The sequence below is a fragment of the Agelaius phoeniceus genome, chromosome 30 (assembly GCF_051311805.1).
Source record: "Agelaius phoeniceus isolate bAgePho1 chromosome 30, bAgePho1.hap1, whole genome shotgun sequence".
NCBI classification, from domain to species: domain Eukaryota; kingdom Metazoa; phylum Chordata; class Aves; order Passeriformes; family Icteridae; genus Agelaius; species Agelaius phoeniceus.
Window position 1 is genome coordinate 6,936,484 of NC_135294.1, and position 19,278 is coordinate 6,955,761.

Consider the following 19,278-nt stretch of genomic DNA (forward strand, 5'->3'; position numbering starts at 1 on the left):
CAACACATCCCAGGGTGGGGGTCCCCTTCCTGACTTCAGCACTTCTCAGATTATTGTGGGTCCCCACCTGTAATCATTCCAGGACCCAGGAACTGGAGGGACATCATCCCCCAAGGGGACATCCCTAGGACTCACACTCTATTGGAGACCTCCCTCACTACTGCTGGACCCCAATAAATGTCTCTGATCCTCAAATGCTGCTGCTAGAGTGAGGGAAATTGGGGGCAAGTGCCCATGAAGGAGGCTCTGGGTGCAGGGACTTAAGGGGGGATGGGAGCACCTCCACGAGGGCTGTGGGAATTGGGATAGGGGATATTTGGGGAGGTGAGGAGGAGGGTGAAACTTAAAATGTCCCCTTTATAAGGTGGTGTTTGGAGGGGCAGGGCTTGAGGAGGCACTTTTATAGTGGTGGGGTCATTTTGGGGGGTTAGGGATTAGAGGTTTGCTTTATGGAGGAATCAATGCATCAGGAGGCAGGGATCCTGGGGCAGGGACTACGGGTCTGTTTCATAGAGGATGGGGAGGATGGGGGGCTGCCTCCAGGGCCGGGGGGCAGGGCTCCCCTTTATAAAGGCAGAGCGGCCGGTGGGGGGCAGGGTTCGATGTGAGACGGGGCTTTGAGCCTCGTGTGTGAGGCCCAAGCCTCAAGAGGTGGGGTTTTAAGGGGAGCTTTTTATGGGGCTGGGCCTAGGGTCCACTTTTATGCTTACGGGGGAGGGTTGTCGTGGTGGGGTGCGTGTGCGCCACCTGCGAGGGGCAGGACTTAGGAGGTGGGGCTGCATGGGGCGTGCTTGCGGGGTTCCCCAATATAAGGGCTCTCCGGGCTGCCCCCCCCCCGCGGGCCATGGCGGCTGCGGCGCTGCTGCTGGGCCTGCTGTCGCTGCTGCTGTCGCTGTCGCTGCTGTCGCGGCTGTCGCGACTGTCGCGGCGCGGCGATGGGCGCGGCCCGCGCTGGGGCGCGCTGCACCTGCTGCACCCGCAGGGGGCGCTGCACCTGAGCCGCCTGGCGCGGCGGCACGGGCCCGTGCTGCGCCTGCGCGCGGGAGGTCGCGGTGAGTGCCCAACCGAACCTGCCCGGGACCCTCGAAGCCGACCCCGACCGAACCGCCCGGGACCCGCGAACCCGACCCCAGCCCAACCGCCCGGGACCCCCGAACCCCACCCCGGCCCAACCGCCCGGGATCCCACAGCCCCCCAAACCCCCCTCCTTGCTCCCCAGGGACTCTCCGGCCCCCCAACCCTGCCCTTTCTCCCTGCCGTGGGGACCTCTCCTCAAACCCCCCAAACCTTTCTTGGGGCCCTAATCCCCCGATGCTCCCCCCAAAATCCCACGCCAGGACTCCCCACTTGGTTTGGGATCTCCCCCAGTTTTGGAGTACCCCCAGCCCCTCCTCTTCCCTGCAGAAGTGCTGGTGCCGAGCTCGGTGGCGACCATCCGCGAGGCGCTGGTCCGGCACTGGGGGGACTGGCTGGGGCGCCCCCACAGTTATCTAGGTATGGGGGCAGGGGGGGCCGGTTGGAGGGGTTCCTGTGGGGTTTGGGGAGTATCCTGTGTGTAGTGAAGCCCTTCGGGGGATTTGAAGGGAGTCACTGTGTGTTTTGTGGGGTTCTCTGTGGGGCTTGGGGGGGGTCACTAAGGGTTTGGGGGGCCCTATGGAATGGCAAGGCCTTATGGGTTTTGAGGGCGTCCCTATGAGATTGAAGGGGTTGTTACGGAATTGGGAGGGGGTCCCTATGGAGCTGGGGACGTGGGTACTGGGGCGGGGGGGGGGCAGTTCTGGAGGGGTGGGTTGCCTGTAGGGGCTAGGGCAGTTTCTAGAGGTCTCTGCCCCACCAGACACACCCTTCAGGCTCCAGGGTGGCATTAGGCAGGTCCTATGGAGGGGGCGGCTATGGGGTTGAAGGAGGCTTTATGAGGTAGTGGGGCTCTGTAGCACACCCCTGGTGTATTGGAGGTGGGTCCCTGTAGGGGCTCCTCAGGAGGGGGTTTCTGGGGGTCCCTGACTGCTTCTGCCCAACGCCAGGGTCGCTGGTGTCACGGGGGGGCCGGGACCTGGCACTGGGAGGCCCCTGCCCTGGCTGGCGGCGGCAGCGGGGAGCAGTTCGGGGGGCACTGGCACGGGCTGGGGGGCGTCTCGGGCCCCTCCTTTGGCTGCAGGGCCAGAACTTGTGTGAGGTGAGATCCTTAAACCGACTTCTGCCCAAAATGATCCTCCTGCAACCCCAACACCCCCAAAACTGATCCTCCCTGCATTCTGAAACAGATCCCCACACAATATTGACCAGCAAAACCCTGCCCCATGCACCCCAAAACTGATACCTTGAACCCCACTCCCTTCACCCAAACCCCACCCATGCACCTTAACCATGTCCCCTGCATCTGAAAACTGCCCCCCCAACCCTGCCCCCTGCACTCAACCCCCAATCTCTGCGTCCCAAACCTGATCCCCAAACCCTGCACCCACACCACTGTCCCCCAAAACTGACCCACCCAAACCTCACCCTCTGCACCCTAAAAGGGCATTATCCCTGTGAGTCCCCAAAACTCCCTCAGAGCTCTGCACTTCTCTTGTGCGACCCCCTAAACCAGCCTTGGAGTCCCCCTTTATTTCCCCCGGGGCTCTCTCTAACCTCTTTCCCCCAGGAGCTGCGTTCACATGGGGAGGCCCCCCTGGACCCCTTTGAGGTGTTCACCTTCCACACCTGCAGCACCATCGCACGCCTCCTCTTTGGGGAGCTGGTGGGGATCTGGGGGGGGCCCAGGATGGAGACAGGGGTTTGGAGGAGGACCCCAGTTTTTATGGAGGCCCAGGGGCTTTGGGGGGACCCAGGAGTTTGTGAAGGGAACATCCAGCTGTTTGGGGGGACTGAGCAATTTGTGGGTGGGTGGCAGGGGTTTGGGGGCACACTGGAGTTTGAGGGGACCCGAATGTCTGAAATGATGTTGCGGGTGTTCTGGGAGATCCAGAGAGAATTGAGTACTGGGCAGTACATAGGTGTGTCCTCCTCCAGGTGCCCCCTCCAGGGGAGCTCCGGGCCTTCTCGCGCTGCCTGGGGGAGCTGCTGCAGGTCTGGGGGCACAGCAGTGTTCGGGTGCTGGACCTGCTGCCCCTGCTGCGGGTGAGCCTGGCAGCTCCTGGGGGTGGCTGTGGGGCTGTGGCCTTTTTGCTGCGTGAGGGTCTATGGAGCCCAGGGCTATAGAGCCCTATGGGGGCAATGAGGGAATTGTGGGGGACTACAGGGGGCTATGGGCCCTTGGGGGCCTGGGAAGGGCTGTGAGTCTCAGGAGGATTATGTGGCCCATGGGAGAGATATGGGGCTGGTGGGATTAATGGGGTTGGGAGTGAGGTTATAGGATCTGTGTGGGACTGGAGAAGGGTATGGAGGGCTGACAGGGAGCTTATAGGGTCCATAGAGAGCTTGGGTGGTGTCTGTGGCACTGGGAAGGGACTGTATAACACTAGGAGGGGAATTATGGTGTCTCTGTGGGGCTGGACGGGGGTTATAGTGTCTGTGTGGGGCCAGGGGGAGTGTTACAGGGTCTATATGGTGTTGGGGATCTCTGTGGGCCTGGGAGGGGCAGTTGTGGGGGCTCTATAGGGCTGAGGTGGGGTAAAGTGTCTCTATGGAGCTGAGGGTGCCTATAGGACATTGGAGGGGTCTGTATGGCCCAGGGGACCAGCCATAGGGCTTCTCTGGGGCTCAGGAGACTCAGGCAGGGTCTCTGGGGGAGGGGGTGTCTCTCTGAGGTCAAAAGTTTCTTGGGGGTGGGGGTCCCTATGGAGTCCGTGTGCCCAGGCCCTGCCCAACCCGGGACTGCGGAAGCTGCTGCAGCTTGTCCAGCACCGTGACACGTTTGTGGAGACCCAGATCCAGCGGCACCAGGTGGGGAGGTCCGGGGAGCTGGGGGGCAGCCTGGGGTCAGGAGTGGTGTGGTTGGAACAGAGCCTCAGGGGAGACCCAGCGGTTTGGAAGCTACATGGGGGTCTGGAAGGACCCAGGTTCTGGGTGGAAACCAGGAGTTTGGGGGGGTACCCAGGGGCTTGGGGGCACCCACATATTTTGGGGGGACCCAAGGGGATGGGAGGAGCCAGGGGTCTGGGAGGGATATAAGGTCTGGGGGAGGGCCAGGGGTTTAAGTGAACTTGGGGGTTTGGAAGGGACTCCCGTGTTTGAGGGCAGCTGGGGATCAGGAGAAACCCCCAACATGTGTCACCCCTTTGCCAGGCATGCCCCTCCCCTCCCCCGGACACAGTTCTGGGGGCACTGCTGGGGCGTGATCCTGGGGCACGGGGGGGCCCCCTGAGCCCCCCCCGGCTGCACATGGCGCTGGTGGACCTGTTCATTGGGGGCACCGAGACCACGGCTGCGGCTCTGGGTTGGGCTGTGGCCTTCCTGCTGCACCGCCCCGAGGTGAAACACGTCCCTCCATGTCTTCCATGCAGCCCTGGGGAGTCCTGTGTGTCCCCAGGGGTCCTGTGTCCCCCACCACATCCTATATGTGTTCCATATGTCCCTCATGTTCCCTTCTCCATGGATTTCCTGCTGCTCTGCCCCCAGATGATGTGTGGCACCCTGTGTCCCCTGTACAGTGCCAGGGCTTCATGTGTGTACTTGGGGGTCCCATATCCCCATGTGTGTCCTACATGTCTCCCATGTCCCCCTCCCCATGGCTGACACTGTGCCCTTGCACCACCCTCAGGTGCCACATGGATGTCTCAGACATTGCAGAGCTGTGTCTGTGTCCCCACGTGGCTCCTTGGTTTGGGGTTTCCATGGAGAGGTGGCTCAGGGTCTGGGGATAGAGGGTCCCAAGAGACAGATCTGGGGGCTCAGGGGTGTCCCCAAGGAGGAGGGAGGAGCAGGTTTGGGGTGGGGGGGGGGGGGGGGGGGTTGGGTTCCAGGACAGGTTTGGGGAGTATCTGGGAGTTCAAGGGGGTTGCCAAGGGAGAGGGCCAGGCTTGGGGAAGGTTTGGGGTCCCAGGGGCAGGTTGGTGAGTTTGGGAGGGTCTGGGGTTCTGGGGAGTCGCCCTGTCATCCCATTGCCACTGTGTACCCCCTGGGATGCACTCCCTCCCCTGGTACCCCATGGCAGACATGGCACATCTGTGCAGCTGCAGGCGCGGCTGCGGGCGGAGCTGCAGGGGGCACAGGGACCACCCGGGCCAGGGGACGTGGGGCGCCTGCCCCTTCTTCAGGCCACCGTCAGCGAGACCCTGCGGCTGCGACCCCCTGCGCCCCTGGCGCTGCCCCACTGCGCCCTGCGCCACACCAGGTACCAGGGCAGGGCAGGGAGGAGCCGCCACCGGCCAGCCTGGGTGAGGGGCAACCACCAGAGAACAGGAAGGGACCGCCTGTTATCATCAGTAGGGTCCAGGAGAACCCAGCAGAGCCCAATAGACCCCAGCGAGTCCCACTAAGACCCATCAGGTCCCAGTATGGCCCGGGTAAGACCCCAGTAAGACCCAAATATGCAAAATATTTACCAGTAAATCCCAGAAGGGCCCAGTAGAAGTAGGGCCACAGTAGACTCCAATAGACCCATACAGCCTGGTAAGTCCTTGTAGGACCCAGTAGGCTTCAACAGACCCCAATAAATCCCAGTAAGACTCATTAGGTCCCAGTAGGCCCCAGTATAACCCCAGTACATTCCACTAGGCCCCAGCAGGTTCTGGAATGACCCCAGTAGACCCTAAGAGACACCCAGTAGAACCTAGAAGATCCCAGAATAGCCTCAGTAGGCCCCAGCAGAGCCCAGAAGATCCCAGCAGGAGTTCCCAATATATCCCAGTAAGTCTAAGGTAGCCCCACTAAACCCCAGTAGACGTTCAGTAGCCCCCAGAAAAGCTCACTATGGGTCCAGCAGTTCCCAGTGAGCCCAGTAGACCTCAGTATGGCCCCAGTAGACCTCAGCAGATACCCAGTAGATACCAGAGAGCTCCAGTAGGACTCCAGCAGATCCCAGTATGGCACTAGCAGATCCCACCCAGTATGCCAGTAGACCCCCAATAAATTCTAGTAGGTCTCAGTATGGCTTCAGTAGATTCCAGTACAGCATCCGTAAATTCCAGTAGGCACCCAATAGATCCCAGGAGACCCCAGAGAGCCCCAGCAGACTCCAACAGACACCCAATAACTCCCAGTAGCACCTACCAGATCTCAGTATAGACCCTGTAGACCCAAACAGACATCCAGTCATACCCAGTGAGCCCCCAGAGAGCCTCAGTAGGTCCCAGTATCGCCCATGCAGCTTTCAGTAGTCCCCAGCAGACCCCAGTCTATTTCCATGCACCTTGTCCCCTTCCAGTCTTGGGGGGCTCCCCGTGGCGGCCGGCACTGTCCTGGTCCCCAACCTGCTGGCAGCCCAACAGGACCCTGACATCTGGCAGCACCCTGAGGTCTTCCTGCCCGGTATGTGGATATGCCTGCACTCTGAGTGCCCCCCCGAACTCCTGGGTTTCCTCAAACATCAAACTGGGTTCCCCCAGCCACGGGGTTTTCCCTGATTCCTGGGTATCCTGGGAACACCTTGGTGTCATGAGTGCCCCCCCGATGCCTGAACCACCCAAACCCCACAGCCCCTCCCCCAAACCTGTGGTTCCCCCCCCCATCCCCTGTGTACCCCCCAAAACCTGTTCCTCCCCTCTACCTCCCCCCCCCCTCCCCCCAAACCCCTGAGACCCCCCTCAGGTGTCTGAACCCTCTCCAAACAGGTGAATCCCCTTTGTCGTCCTGGGGTCTCCCCCGAGTCTTAAGCTCCCTCTGAGCCCCTGGGTCACCCCAAACCCCCATGTCTCCATTCTGAACCCCGAGGTCCAACCTGGGGAACCCCCAGGCTCCCTCCAAACTTGTGGAGGTCCGCCCCTTAGTCTTGGGTCCCCCCATCGCGCCTGCTCCCCCCAAGCCTGTGGGTCCCCCCGCACCCCTCGGAGCTGACCCGCTGCCCCCCAGAGCGGTTCCTGGCGCCGGGCGCCCCCTCGCGGTCGCTGCTGCCGTTCGGCTGCGGGGCGCGATCGTGCCCGGGGGAGGGGCTGGCGCGGGCCGAGCTCTTCGTGTTCCTGGGGCTGATCCTGCGGGAATTCCGTCTGGAGCCGGGCCCGGAGGGACTGCCGGGGCTGAGGGGCTCGCCGGGCACGGTGCTGCGCTGCCCCTCCTTTCGCCTGCGTATGGTGCCCTGCCAGCCCCGGGGCTTACCCTGACCCTGGCCTGACTCCACTTGACCATTTTATTACTTTTCTGAACACACTGTGATTCATCTGAGTTTTTTTTGACCCTTCTTGAATACACCTGACTTCACCTGACCCTGTGTGACACTGCCTGAACCTGGCTGACTGTGACCCCCTGACTGACCCCACCTGACCTCGGCCTCACCCCTGCCAACCCTATGCCTCACTTTGACACCGGCTATGACTCCAGCTGTGACCCTACCTAACCCCCTCCGACTCTGCCTGAACCCTGCGTGACTCCATCCCAACTCACCTGACACCTGACCACCTGATCCCTGGGTGCCCCCATTCAACACCCCAGATGCCTGGGTCTCCCCCGGATGCCAGGGTCAATGCAGTGTGGGAGGGCCCCATTTACCTCCTCCTAATAAAATTTGTACTTTTGACCTCGCAAGTCCCGGCTCTTCCTGGGACCCCCTAAACCTCTGGACGCCCGAAGCCCAGGCTTGCCCCCACCTTGACCGGCCACTCTCGGCACCCGCCACAGCCACAGCCCTCGGACAGCATCAGAAGATAGCGGTCTGGTTGATTTGCACTTCCCCGCTCCGCAGAGCCCTCCCCGGAGAGGCTGCGGTCCGGGTTGGGCTCGCAGCCCTGCGAGACACCGCGGGTCTGCGGGGCGCTGCGTTCTGCTGATCTGCCTGGCAACAGGTGACTCGAAGCACGAAGCGCTCTGATTGGCCGAGGCCTGGCGTATCTGGCAACCGATTGGCTTAGAGCTGTTGGGGGCGGGAGGGGAGTAGAGCGCCGTCCCCAGAGCGAGGGACTGGAGGAGCGGGCGCTGCAGGGTGGGGTGCCCACTCCGAACATAGCGAGGGAGCGGGAGGCCAGGAGCACTCCCTCGACGCAAAAACACGAGGGAGAGAACAGCGAGGAGGGGCAGCGAGGGGACGAGACCGCCCGCGCCCCCCGAGTCATGTGTCGAAATGGGGGCAACGGCAAGGGAGGGGGAGGCAAGGCAAGGGAACGGAAGGGTTGGTCGGTGAGGAAAGGCAAAGGAGGGAGAGGCAATTCAAGAGGGCAGCAATACAAGGCAAGGCAAGCGTGGGGTAGGTAAGGCAAAGAAAGGAAGGGTACGAAACGCTATGCAAGGGAGGGTTAAACAAGGCAAAACAACAGAGGGGAAGGCAAGACGACGAAAGGGAGGGGCAGGCAAGGGGTCCAGGCAAGGCAAGGGGAGGCAGTGGAAGCCAAGATAATGAAAGGAAATGGAGGGGTAGGCCAGGTAGGGCAGTGCAAGGCAACGGAGGGGTTGTTACCTGAACTATCCAGCTGCAGGATAAATGTTCAAAATAAACATTGGACCCTTAAGGGATTAGTCTGCAGGGTGCCGCACCTGTCCCGGGGCCCCCCGGCCCGCGGGTGCTGCCCGCAGCTCCCGCTCCATCATCCCCACAGCCCCCGCGCTCCCCCCCGCCCCGGTGACATAACTCAGGTTTCCCACAGGGTCCGCGTGATTTGCGGAAAAAACTCCACAACTAGTAAAAGTCGTGAAGAGGGTATGTATCTTTATTCAGCGTCGGACGCATGCAGGATAGCTCCTTAAAGAACATGCGCGCAATCCAAGAGTCCAAACTCCCCTTTGTCCCCCAGCCTATTGCATATGCATTAAGTTTCGCAATAGGCTCATGCATATTCATCGCATTACAATTAGTTCATATCAGTCCTTGAGCAGAGAGCTCACTGTTTGTCCGTTGTCTCCTGCAGCCTCAGTTTTGGCTTGCTTCTTGTTTCAAGGTCCAAGGGGCCCCTCTTATCTTCCTCTAGCTTGGAAGCTCACATTCCTTTCACCTTGTTTGAGTCAATTTTGAGAGCTACAGGCTTTTTTGAATACAGCAAATTTAACAGACTAAACAAGTTAAACAATTCAAAACAGCACATTCCACCTAAATCTGAAGTTGATTTCTAACCCAAGTTAATTCCTAACCCCATGTCTCATTCGACAGGAGAGGAGGGATTTTTAGGGATTTTTTTTTTTAGGACTATTGAGGGTAATTTTAGGACTTTTTACGAGTAGGGTATCTTTAGGGCTTTTAAGGGAATTCTAAGGTATTTTTTGGGGTAGATTTTTTAGAATTTTAATGAGTTTTGGGGTAGAAGGAAAGGCAAGTCTGGCACCCCATTGTCTAAGGGGCAGACGAGGGGCTCTGTAGGGAAGGGAACTCCCCACAGGACCTTTTTTCACCTCATCCCCCACTCCAAGGTCTAGCAGCCCCCCGTGTGCCCAGCTGCTTTCAGAAGGTTACCTGGGTACACACGCACAGGGAGCTGCTAGTCCAGAGGGGCTAACGGGGGTATCCCAGGTATCCCTCCGGGAGCTATGGTTGGAGCATCCAGCTGGGACTAGGGAGCAGCCAGACCCACCCGGGCACGGAGCATCACTTCGAGAAAATGCTGAGGGAAGAACCCTCTTGCCAAGGGGCAGCACCTAAGCAGGCCAGGCAGCATGTACTACGGCTGTACTACTTAGTAATCACCAAGGAATAATTATGTAAGTTAACAGCAAATTACCCAATTTATCTAGCTATGCTACCTAAACACAAAGCTTTATGTCTAACCAGTTTTCTGTTCTGATCCAAGTAGTTGTTGCAAAAAAGAAAGCACTGTTATTTTTCTGAAGAGTTTTCTTCTATAACAAGCCCTTTACTCCCCTTGAATTTGAGTCAGAGGAGCCAAACAGCTGTAGCTGCTCTGAGGGCTTTTATACCCGGTGGGATTCGCCCCCTCCCTTTTCCTGGGTGCCATGGGAACGAGAGGCGGGCACCATCAGGGGTATATTAACCCCAGCCTTTGCTCAGGGCCTTCATTCCCCCTCTGGGATGTGCTGGGATAAGAGCTCTCTTCTCATTTCAGGGAAGAGGCTTTTTCAGCTTATCTCAGCTTGTTTTCAGCAGGTGTTTCTGGGCATCTAAAGCAACAGAGGCTTTGAAGATACTGTGAAGAAAACAGCAAGGACAAGGAATACAGAGAGTATTTAAGTTCATGGTTTTGGGTTTTGTGTTTAGGGGTGGTAAAGCATATTTGCAATTTCTGTTTTTGTTTTTTGTTTTTTTGTTTTTTTTTTTTTTTTAGGAGGAGCGCAGCTTCCAGAGATTCCAGGTTGTGTCAATTACAACACTTTTTTCAGCAGATTCATCATGTCACAAGAGGGATCTGCCCAGTGTCAAAGATGATGTTTGAGATTGAGGCTTCAGGTGAGTTGGGGATTGTGACTAGGAGAGGGAGGGTGAGCAGGTATCCAGTTAGGAGTTATTGTTGGGGGGGTGGTTTTGAAGGCAGCAGGGTGAGAAAGGGTGTTTATTTGAGCCCCCCCCACCCCCCAAGGCTTTTTAGAAGCCTAGCAGAGGCATTCACACGTCTTACAGCACACAAGGTCATCCACTGCACTCACAGGAATGCCATTTCACTTTGCCTTTCTCTAATCCAGGTGCCACTCATAATAATGGCCACAGCCTTGGAATCAGGATGAAGCTGGAGCCTGAAGCACCCAGGCACACTCAGGAGAGGGCAAGTAGCTGACTTGCTGGGATTTGGCCCACATGACACTGAACTCATACATTGTTTTTGGTTTTCTTAAATTAAATAAAATTAAAATAACAAAATTAATTTAAAATAAATGAAAAACAAAATAAAAACTGTAAAGTGCCGTAAAAGTTCCATAAAAGGTAGTGCCGTAATGCAAGACCCTCAAACACCACCACAATCACCAGCTTGAGCTGGTCTGGGCAACATCAAATAAAATAAAAAGCTTAAAAAATAATAAAATTAAAAAAAATTAAAAAAAAAAAAAGCTTTTAAAATAGAAAAATTAAAAATAAAACATATAATCAAAACAATAAAATAAAAGCTTTAAAATAGAAAAATTAAAAATAAAAATCAAATAAAAAATAAAATAAAAAAATAAAAGCTTTAAAAATAGAAAAATTAAAACCAAAAACGAAATAAAAAATAAAATTAAAAAATATAATAAATGTTTTAAAAATAGAAAAATTAAAAACAAAAATTAAATAAAAAATAAAATTAGAAAAATAAAATAAAAAGCTTTAAAAACAGAAAAAATAAAAATAAAAATTAAATAAAAATAAAATTAGAAAAAAAATTAAATAAGAAATAAAATTAGAAAAATAATATGAAAAGCTTTAAAAATAGAAAAATTAAAATTAAAAATTAAATAAATAAATGTAGAAAAATAAAATAAAAAGCTTTAAAAATAAAAAAAATAAAAATAAAATAAAAAATAAAATTAGAAAAAAAAGAAATAAAATTAGAAAAATAAAATAAAAAGTTTAAAAAATAGTAAAATTAAAAATAAAAATTTAATAAAAAATGAGATTAAAAAAAGTTTTAAAAATAGAAAAATTAAAAACAATTAAATAAAAAATAAAATTAGAAAAATAACATAAAAAGGTTTAAAAATAGAAAAATTAAAAATAAAAATTAAAAAAAATTAGAAAAATAAAATAAAAAGCTTTAAAAATAGGAAAATTAAAAATAAAAATTAAATAAAAAATAAAATTAAAAAAAAAAGAAAAAGCTTTAAAAATAGAAAAATTAAAAAAAAAATTAGAAAAATAAAAGAAAAAGCTTTAAAAATAGGAAAATTAAAATCAAAAATTAAATAAAAAATAAAATTAGAAAAATAACATTAAAAAGTTTAAAAATAGAAAAATTAAAAATAAAAATTAAAAAAAATTAGAAAAATAAAATAAAAAGCTTTAAAAATAGGAAAATTAAAAATAAAAATTAAATAAAAAAATTAAAAAATATAAATGTTTTAAAAATAGAAAAATTAAAAACAAAAATGAAATAAAAAACAAAATCAGAAAAAAAAAAAAAAATAAAATTAGGAAAAAAAAGCTTAAAAAGAGAAAAATTAAAAATAAAAATTAAATAAAAAATGGAATTAAAAAATATAAATGCTTTAAAAATATAAAAATTAAAAAACAAAAATTAAATAAAAAATAAAATTAGAAAAAATAAAAAGCTTTAAAAATAGAAAAAAATTAAATAAAAATAAAATTAGAAAAAAAAATAAAATAAGAAATAAAATTACAAAAATTAAATAAAAATCTTAAAAAATAGAAAAATTAAAAATAAAAAATGAAATTAAAAAATATAAATGTTTTCAAAATAGAAAAATTAAAAACAAAAATTAAATAAAAAATAAAAAGGTTTAAAAATGGAAAAATTAAAAATAAAAATTAAATAAAAAATAAAATTAAAAAAAAATAAAAAGCTTTAAAAATAGAAAAATGAAAAGTAAAATTTAAATTAAAAAAATTAGAAAAATAAAATAAAAAGCTTTAAAAATAGAAAAATTAAAAACGAAAATTACATAAAAAATAAAATTAGAAAAATAAAATAAACGCTTTTAAAATAGAAAAGTTAAAAATAAAAACTAAATAAAAAATAAAATTAAAAAAAATGCTTTAAAAAAAATTAAGAAAAAATTAAATAAAAAATAAAAAGCTTTAAAAATAGAAAAATTAAAAATAAAGCTTAATTAAAAAATAAAATTAAAGAATAAATTTAATTAAAAAAAAAAAGAAAAAACAAGTTAAAAACCATAAATGTTCCATATAAGCTAGTGCCGTAAAGCGCGACTGTCGCAAAAGGTGCCGTAAAGCGCGACTGCCGTAAAAGGGGCAATAAAGCGCGACTGTCGCAAAAGGTGCCGTATAGCGCGACTGTCGCAAAAGGTGCCGTAAAGCGCGACTGTCGTAAACTGTCGTAAAAGGTGCCGTAAAGCGCGTCTGTCGTAAAACGTGCCGTAAAGCGCGACTGTCGTAAAGTGTCGTAAAAGGCGCCGTAAAGCGCGACTGTCGTAAAAGGCGCCGTAAAGCGCGACTGTCGTAAAAGGCGCCGTAAAGCGCGACTGTCGTAAAAGGCGCCGTAAAGCGCGACTGTCGTAAAAGGTGCCGTAAAGCGCGACTGTCGTAAAAGGCGCCGTAAAGCGCGACTGTCGTAAAGTGTCGTAAAAGGTGCCGTAAAGCGCGACTGTCGTAAAAGGCGCCGTAAAGCAGAACTGTCGTAAAAGGTGCCGTAAAGCGCGACTGTCGTAAAAGGCGCCGTAAAGCAGAACTGTCGTAAAAGGTGCCGTAAAGCGCGACTGTCGTAAAAGGTGCCGTAAAGCAGAACTGTCGCAAAGGGTGCCGTAAAGCGCGACTGTCGTAAAAGGTGCCGTATAGCAGAACTGTCGTAAAACGCGACTGTCGTAAAAGGTGCCGTAAAGCGCGGCTGTCATAAAATGTGCCGTAAAGCGCGACTGTCGTAAATCTGCCGTAAAGCGCGAGTGTCGTAAAAGGTGCCGTAAAGCGCGACTGTCGTAAAAGGCGCCGTAAAGCGCGCCTGTCGCGCTTTACGGCACTTTTTACGACAGTTGCTCTCTACGGCAATACCTTTTATGGAACTTTAATGGTACTTTACAGCACTTTACGGATTTTATTTTGTTTATCATTATTTTTTATTTGATTTTATTTTTTAATTTTATTTTTATTTAATTTTTTGTTTTAATTTTTCTATTTCTTTTATTTTTTTAATTTTATTTTTTATTTAATTTTTAGTTTTGATTTTTTTATTTTTAAAGCATTTTATTTTTTATTTAATTTTTATTTTTGATTTTTTTATTTTTAAAGCTTTTTATTTTTTAATTTTATTTTATTTTAATTTAATTTTTTGTTTTAATTTTTCTATTTCTTTTATTTTTTTAATTTTATTTTTTATTTAATTTTTAGTTTTGATTTTTTTTATTTTTAAAGCATTTTATTTTATTTTTTATTTTTTAATTTTTATTTTTGATTTTTTTATTTTTAAAGCTTTTTATTTTATTTTTTAATTTTATTTTTTCTTTATTTTTTGTTTTTATTTTTTTATTTTAAAGCTTTGATTTTATTTTTTTAATTTTATTTTTTAATTTTTTGTTTTAATTTTTCTATTTTTAAAGCATTTATTTTACTTTTTTAATTTTATTTTTTATTTAGTTTTTAGTTTTGATTTTTTTATTTTTAAAGCATTTATTTTATTTTTTATTTTTTATGTAATTTTTATTTTTGATTTTTCTATTTTTAAAGCTTTTATTTTATTTTTAGTTTTCATTTTTCTATTTTTAAAGCTTTTTATTTTTTTAATTTTATTTTTTATTTAATTTTTATTTTTGATTTTTCCATTTTTAAAGCTTTTTAAAATTATTTTTTATTTAATTTTTATTTTTAATTTTTCTATTTATAAAGCTTTTTATTTTATTTTATTTGGTGCTGTCCAGACCAACTCAAGCTGGTGATTGTGGTGGTGTTTGAGAGTCTTGCAGTTACCCCGATTAATAGGTAGAGATGTTGTTTGGAGGCCACAGTGTTACAGGTAGGGGCTAAACAGTTTTTTAGGGTCTTTCAGGTGATATTTTAGGGGTTTTTTTGCAGGAGTTTTTCAGGAATTCTCTGGAAATGTTTAGGATACCTTTAGGGCTTTTTCAGGGCTTTTAAAATAATTTTTAGGGTGTTTTAATGACTGTCTTACTGGGGCGCCCCAGCCACCCAAGCCACCCTGTGCCGGCACCGCGGCGCTCCAGCCCAGCCTCCCGTCAGCGCCGCCCATGGTCACTTCCCCTCTCCTGCCGCCGCCGCTGCATGGCGGGCCGAGCCGCGCCTTCCCCACTGCACCCTCCCGCTTCAGAGCTGCTGGATGGCGTGGCTCCACCACCTCCTGCAACCACGGACGTCCCGGCGTTTCCTTCCATGGCCACAGCCGCAGCCCCGTTCCCATTCCCGCAGCTCTGCCGCCTCCCGCACGCCCCGGCCCGCCCACCGCCATGATGACTGCCCTCACAGCAGTAGTGACGGAACCCACGCATGGGCAGTTGCTACAACCCCAGCACCAGCGATATCACTCCGCGCCGACTCATCGAACCACAGCACTGCTTCCGGGATCAGCCGCACGCATGTGCAGTTCTATCTCCATGGCCCCGCCGCCACCCCCCACTGCTTTCGCCGCAGCTTTGATACAGCACGGTCCCGGTTCTGAGCCGCTGCATGCCGCTGTCCGGCCACAGCCGGCATCCATGTGCCCTGTCACGCCACTTCTGCTGCCACTGCATCTATACACGGCACCACAGCAGGCAAAAACTGCAGTGCCTTGCATGTATCCTTCTGCGTCTCTCCTTCTGCCGGGCACCGAGAGATCCCTCTGCAGCGCGTAACCGTGCACAACCGATACCTGATGTGCCTCCGCGTTTTCGCCTTCCACACTCCTAGCACCCAGTGGGACTACTTTGTGTCACGATTCGTCTGCACAGCCACATCCATGCACACAAACTGTGCGACGAGGAGGAGGAGGTTGGAATATGACAGCTGCTTTAATAAATACAGGACAGACAGAGAATTATTTTCCCCCTGCAAATGCCAACCCTTTGATCCCAACACAAAAGAATTTCGAAAAAGAACTGTTCCCAAATAGCTCCAGCTCAGTGTTTGGGACAGATTTCTCGACCCAAAATGAGACAGTAAATCCTCAAAATTCGCCAGCATTAATGCCAAAATTAGAAAACTCACAAAAATCTTTTGATAATTTTCAAGTAACAGACGAGTATGAAAAACGCCAAGCACTTGCTTTTAAAATTTTTGAGAGTTTAATAGTAATAAAATGGTTATAAAAATAGTAATACAATTAGAGTAATAATAATTTGGACAATTTGAATTAGGACAATATGAGACAACAAAAACAAAGAGTTACGGACGTCTGGGTACCTTTTTCTGGGCAGCATGAGCCCGAAAAAGGACCCCTGTTAACAAAGGATTAACCTTTAAAAGCAATAGCCTGTTGCAGAGTCATACACTTCATACATGGTGCATAAATTCCATTAAAATACAGGATTCTGTCTGGTCATCATCCACTTCTTCCTTCTAATCCTAACAGTGCCTTGGAGACGGGAAGAAGTTAGTTTCTTCTGATAAGAGGGCAATAAATTCTTTTTCTCTGAAAGATTCAGGTGTCCTGTGGCTGCTGTCTCGCTGCAAGTCCTTTCTTGAAAAAAAGTATCTTACATAGCAGCGTTTCTATTTTAACAGTTTTTGTAACCTAAAACTATATTTAACACACTACTTAAGAGAATTAATGCAGCATTACTTTCTAACACAACATATATAATATTCATTTTAATATTTCCAAAAAGCCAATCATAAAATACACACATTTTTCACAATCCCCACTCTTATTCTTTGTAAATCCTTTGGCTTGAGCAATATTTCTTATGTACTTGCATCTTCTGGACTATGCTGGCAAAATAAAACAGGGGATTACACAAGGAAGAAATATAAAAATAGTTGCAACACATAAAATGAAAGACCTTAATTTCTTCTAATATATTACCCTACCAGCTAGGTTTTAACATCGTTTTCTAATTTTTGGACTGGTACCTGGGTTATTATATGCATATATATTTTTTTCTTCTTTGATTTCTTTTGCTTTTTCTAGAATGACTTTTCTGTGCTCATCAATTTTCAACAATTTGATATATTAAACTTCCTACAAATACCCCCTTGTTTGGCCAATAAATAGTCTAAAGCCAACCTATTCTGATACCCTACAGTTTTTGTTTGGCTTAGCTGACTTGATATTAACTTCAATGCCTGGGCAGCTCCATTTGCTATCATTTCTCTAACTGCTTGGAGTCTTGTCATATGAGTCAATAGATAATTTGGGGTCAATACAGAGTTAAGTTGCTGTGCCAGTTTTACCTTTTCGTTTCTTATTTGTTTTTTTACCAAATCTCGAACCGTATCTTCAAGATTAAATGTAAAACAAATCCATCTCTCTCCTTTTGGACATTCAATTCCAAATCTATTACCACTTTTTCCTAAGTTTCTTGTAATCCAATAATTTACTCCATTTTGCCTACAGGTTCTTAATTTGGATGGGTTATAACAGTGGCTGTTGACATAGGTGTGTGTAATTAAAGAGGAACTTTGGTTTCTTTCCACGTGATGCTTTCTGTAGCATTTGTGACACGATCTTGCTGGTATCCCGAAAGGGAAAAGAGAACAAATGAGTGCCAGAAACAGGAATAACAGAGGTCCAGTATGGCTTATACTCCCACCTCCCAGGCCTGTGAGGTTGCAACCCACAGCAGGTGTATTTGATCTTCTCGGTGGCAAAATACAGAGGCCAATCTGGTCTTGCCCTCTATTTCCTTGTCACTTTCTCTTAACTAATTTCCAAGCAAATTGGTTTTGACACCCTTTAACTGTGGTCTCTTACCATTCTTCAGGTATCTCTCATTCAACAGGCAGTAATAATTCCCATCCACAAAGCTAAGTTATTACTTTAACACTTTTTGCAATAAGAGCATAAATTTTGTGAACTACAATACTAATTATTCTCACAATTCAAGCATTTACTTATAACCCAGCTAGCATGTCCAGTATTGGAATGAATCAAATAAAGTTTACTGATGGAAATGGTAATTCCCCTTCTCCCCTGTACAATTCTCAGGCTAAGGTCAGAACACAAAAACAGTCTTGATTCTTCTATCTGGAGTATTCTCCCCTAAGGAGATGTTTTATTCAGGCAGTGCTTGAAACCAGTGGTATAAGCATTGTCTTACTTCTGAATTCAGTGTTATTCTTTGTACATTTCTTGGATCATTTGGCTTTTTCCAAACTATTACCACTCAGTCCCCATTGGAAAGTCAGTTTGGTATCACCCGGTTTAAATGTGATAGTCCTTTGATTCTGCTGGTATGAATTTACCCTTTTTCCGTGATTCTGATTGTTGCTTCAGTAGTACCTGGATAGGACTTCTTAATAGCATAGTAATAAAAGTAAGACAATACTGCATTAACTTTTACCATTCACTTTTCTTCCAAACTTTCTGGGTTTAGCTAAAAGCTTTTTCCACAGCAGCCTCTTCTTCTTCTATCCAGCTGTGCTAATAGCTGCAGAGGCAAATTCTTCTTTTTGTGAGTTACAGTTAGTTAAATAAGAAAAGCTAGACCAATTTTAACACTAGACGTATCACATCTATTGCTTTTTACTTTTTGGGCAGCATTTAATTGTTTTAGCCTTACAAACCCATTCTTCAGGAAAAAAACCAAAAAACTTCTTTTTAACAGCAAACAAAACGCACAAAAGAAAAGACCAAAAACCTTCTTACTTAAGAAAAACAAACCACTTTGTGAGGTTTGGAGAGTCAGCAATCTCTGCTTTGATTTTATCTTTTAGTGCTAGCCCCCCTCCCGCTCTTTTCATGGCCTTGCTGTCAATGCCGTGCTGCCACTTGGCTGCAGGGCCGGAGCAGGGGAGAGCAGCCACGGGCATGGGGACCCTGGGGGCAGCCTTGGGTCCCTTTTGCCCTCTCTCTCTCTTCTTCTCTCTCTTTCTCTTTCCTTCTCTCTTTCGGCCCACTTACCGGGGCCGACGCTGCCATCCTCGACTCGGGACCCCGGCAGTCTGGGAGCCCCCCCGGCAGTTCCGCCACGGAGCCAGCCCGCTCCTGCCCGGCAAACCCGTGTGTCTCCTGCTGCCAGCACCGCCGCCGGGTCACCTCCATGGATCGGTGCCTGCCGCAGCCTCCGAGACCCCGCCGCTCGTAGGGGGCGGGCAGACACCTCCCAACCTTGACAACCCCAAACTTGGCATCCCCAGGTGCTCCTGACATTCTTTTCCTTTCTCTAGTCAACTTATCCTCTTTTCCCTTCAAGGAGAGCCCATTCTGCTAAACACTTTCTGGACCTCAGTTCAGCATTGAATAACCTCCTAACAACCGTGTGTTGAGACACTTCCCTGCCTTTCATGCAAAAAACCCGCATTCACACTTCTGCTCTCTTCTAGCACCAAGATGTCATCACTTCACATTCTAACATCTCAGAGTTTGCTAACCACCTCCCTACTTCAACTTCTCTCTTTCCTCTCTTCTTACCTGTTTTTTCGGTTTTTGTTTTTTTTTTTTTTTTTTTTTTTTAATTCAACAGACCTCAGATGGTACAAGGTGAACCTAACTAAATTACTTCCAAAAGTAGGCTTACAACTTTCTTTTACTAGGATTGCAGTAGCTGTTAAATACC

General features: G+C 47.6%; 1 protein-coding gene across 5 annotated transcripts; it reads left to right on the forward strand.

Moving 5' to 3' along the window:
• Positions 1-761: 761 nt before the first annotated feature.
• On the forward strand, positions 762-7,612 carry CYP21A2 (cytochrome P450 family 21 subfamily A member 2). 5 transcript variants are annotated; one of them, XM_077191740.1, is made up of 11 exons: positions 762-1,052; positions 1,405-1,494; positions 2,025-2,176; positions 2,645-2,740; positions 3,013-3,120; positions 3,799-3,885; positions 4,228-4,413; positions 5,115-5,275; positions 5,368-5,447; positions 6,308-6,411; positions 6,952-7,612. In XM_077191740.1, the coding sequence occupies exons 1-11, from the start codon at positions 845-847 to the stop codon at positions 7,066-7,068; spliced, it is 1,389 nt and encodes a 462-aa protein (XP_077047855.1). In that variant the 5' UTR covers positions 762-844; the 3' UTR covers positions 7,069-7,612. The 5 variants fall into 5 exon arrangements, with proteins under 5 accessions (XP_077047855.1, XP_077047851.1, XP_077047852.1 ...); XM_077191736.1 differs by having other exon boundaries at positions 763-1,052; positions 6,308-7,094; XM_077191737.1 differs by having other exon boundaries at positions 763-1,052; positions 2,645-2,686; positions 6,308-7,094.
• The last annotated feature ends 11,666 nt before the right edge of the window (positions 7,613-19,278 follow it).

Bases quoted from the DNA above. Each gene is read 5' to 3' on its own strand.
- CYP21A2 (XM_077191736.1), top strand. From the start codon at position 845: ATGGCGGCTGCGGCGCTGCTGCTGGGCCTGCTGTCGCTGCTGCTGTCG. The intron at 3,121-3,798 runs GTGAGCCTGGCA...CCGTGTGCCCAG, and splicing joins ACCTGCTGCCCCTGCTGCGG to GCCCTGCCCAACCCGGGACT. The intron at 5,448-6,307 runs GTAAGACCCCAG...GTCCCCTTCCAG, and splicing joins CAGGTCCCAGTATGGCCCGG to TCTTGGGGGGCTCCCCGTGG.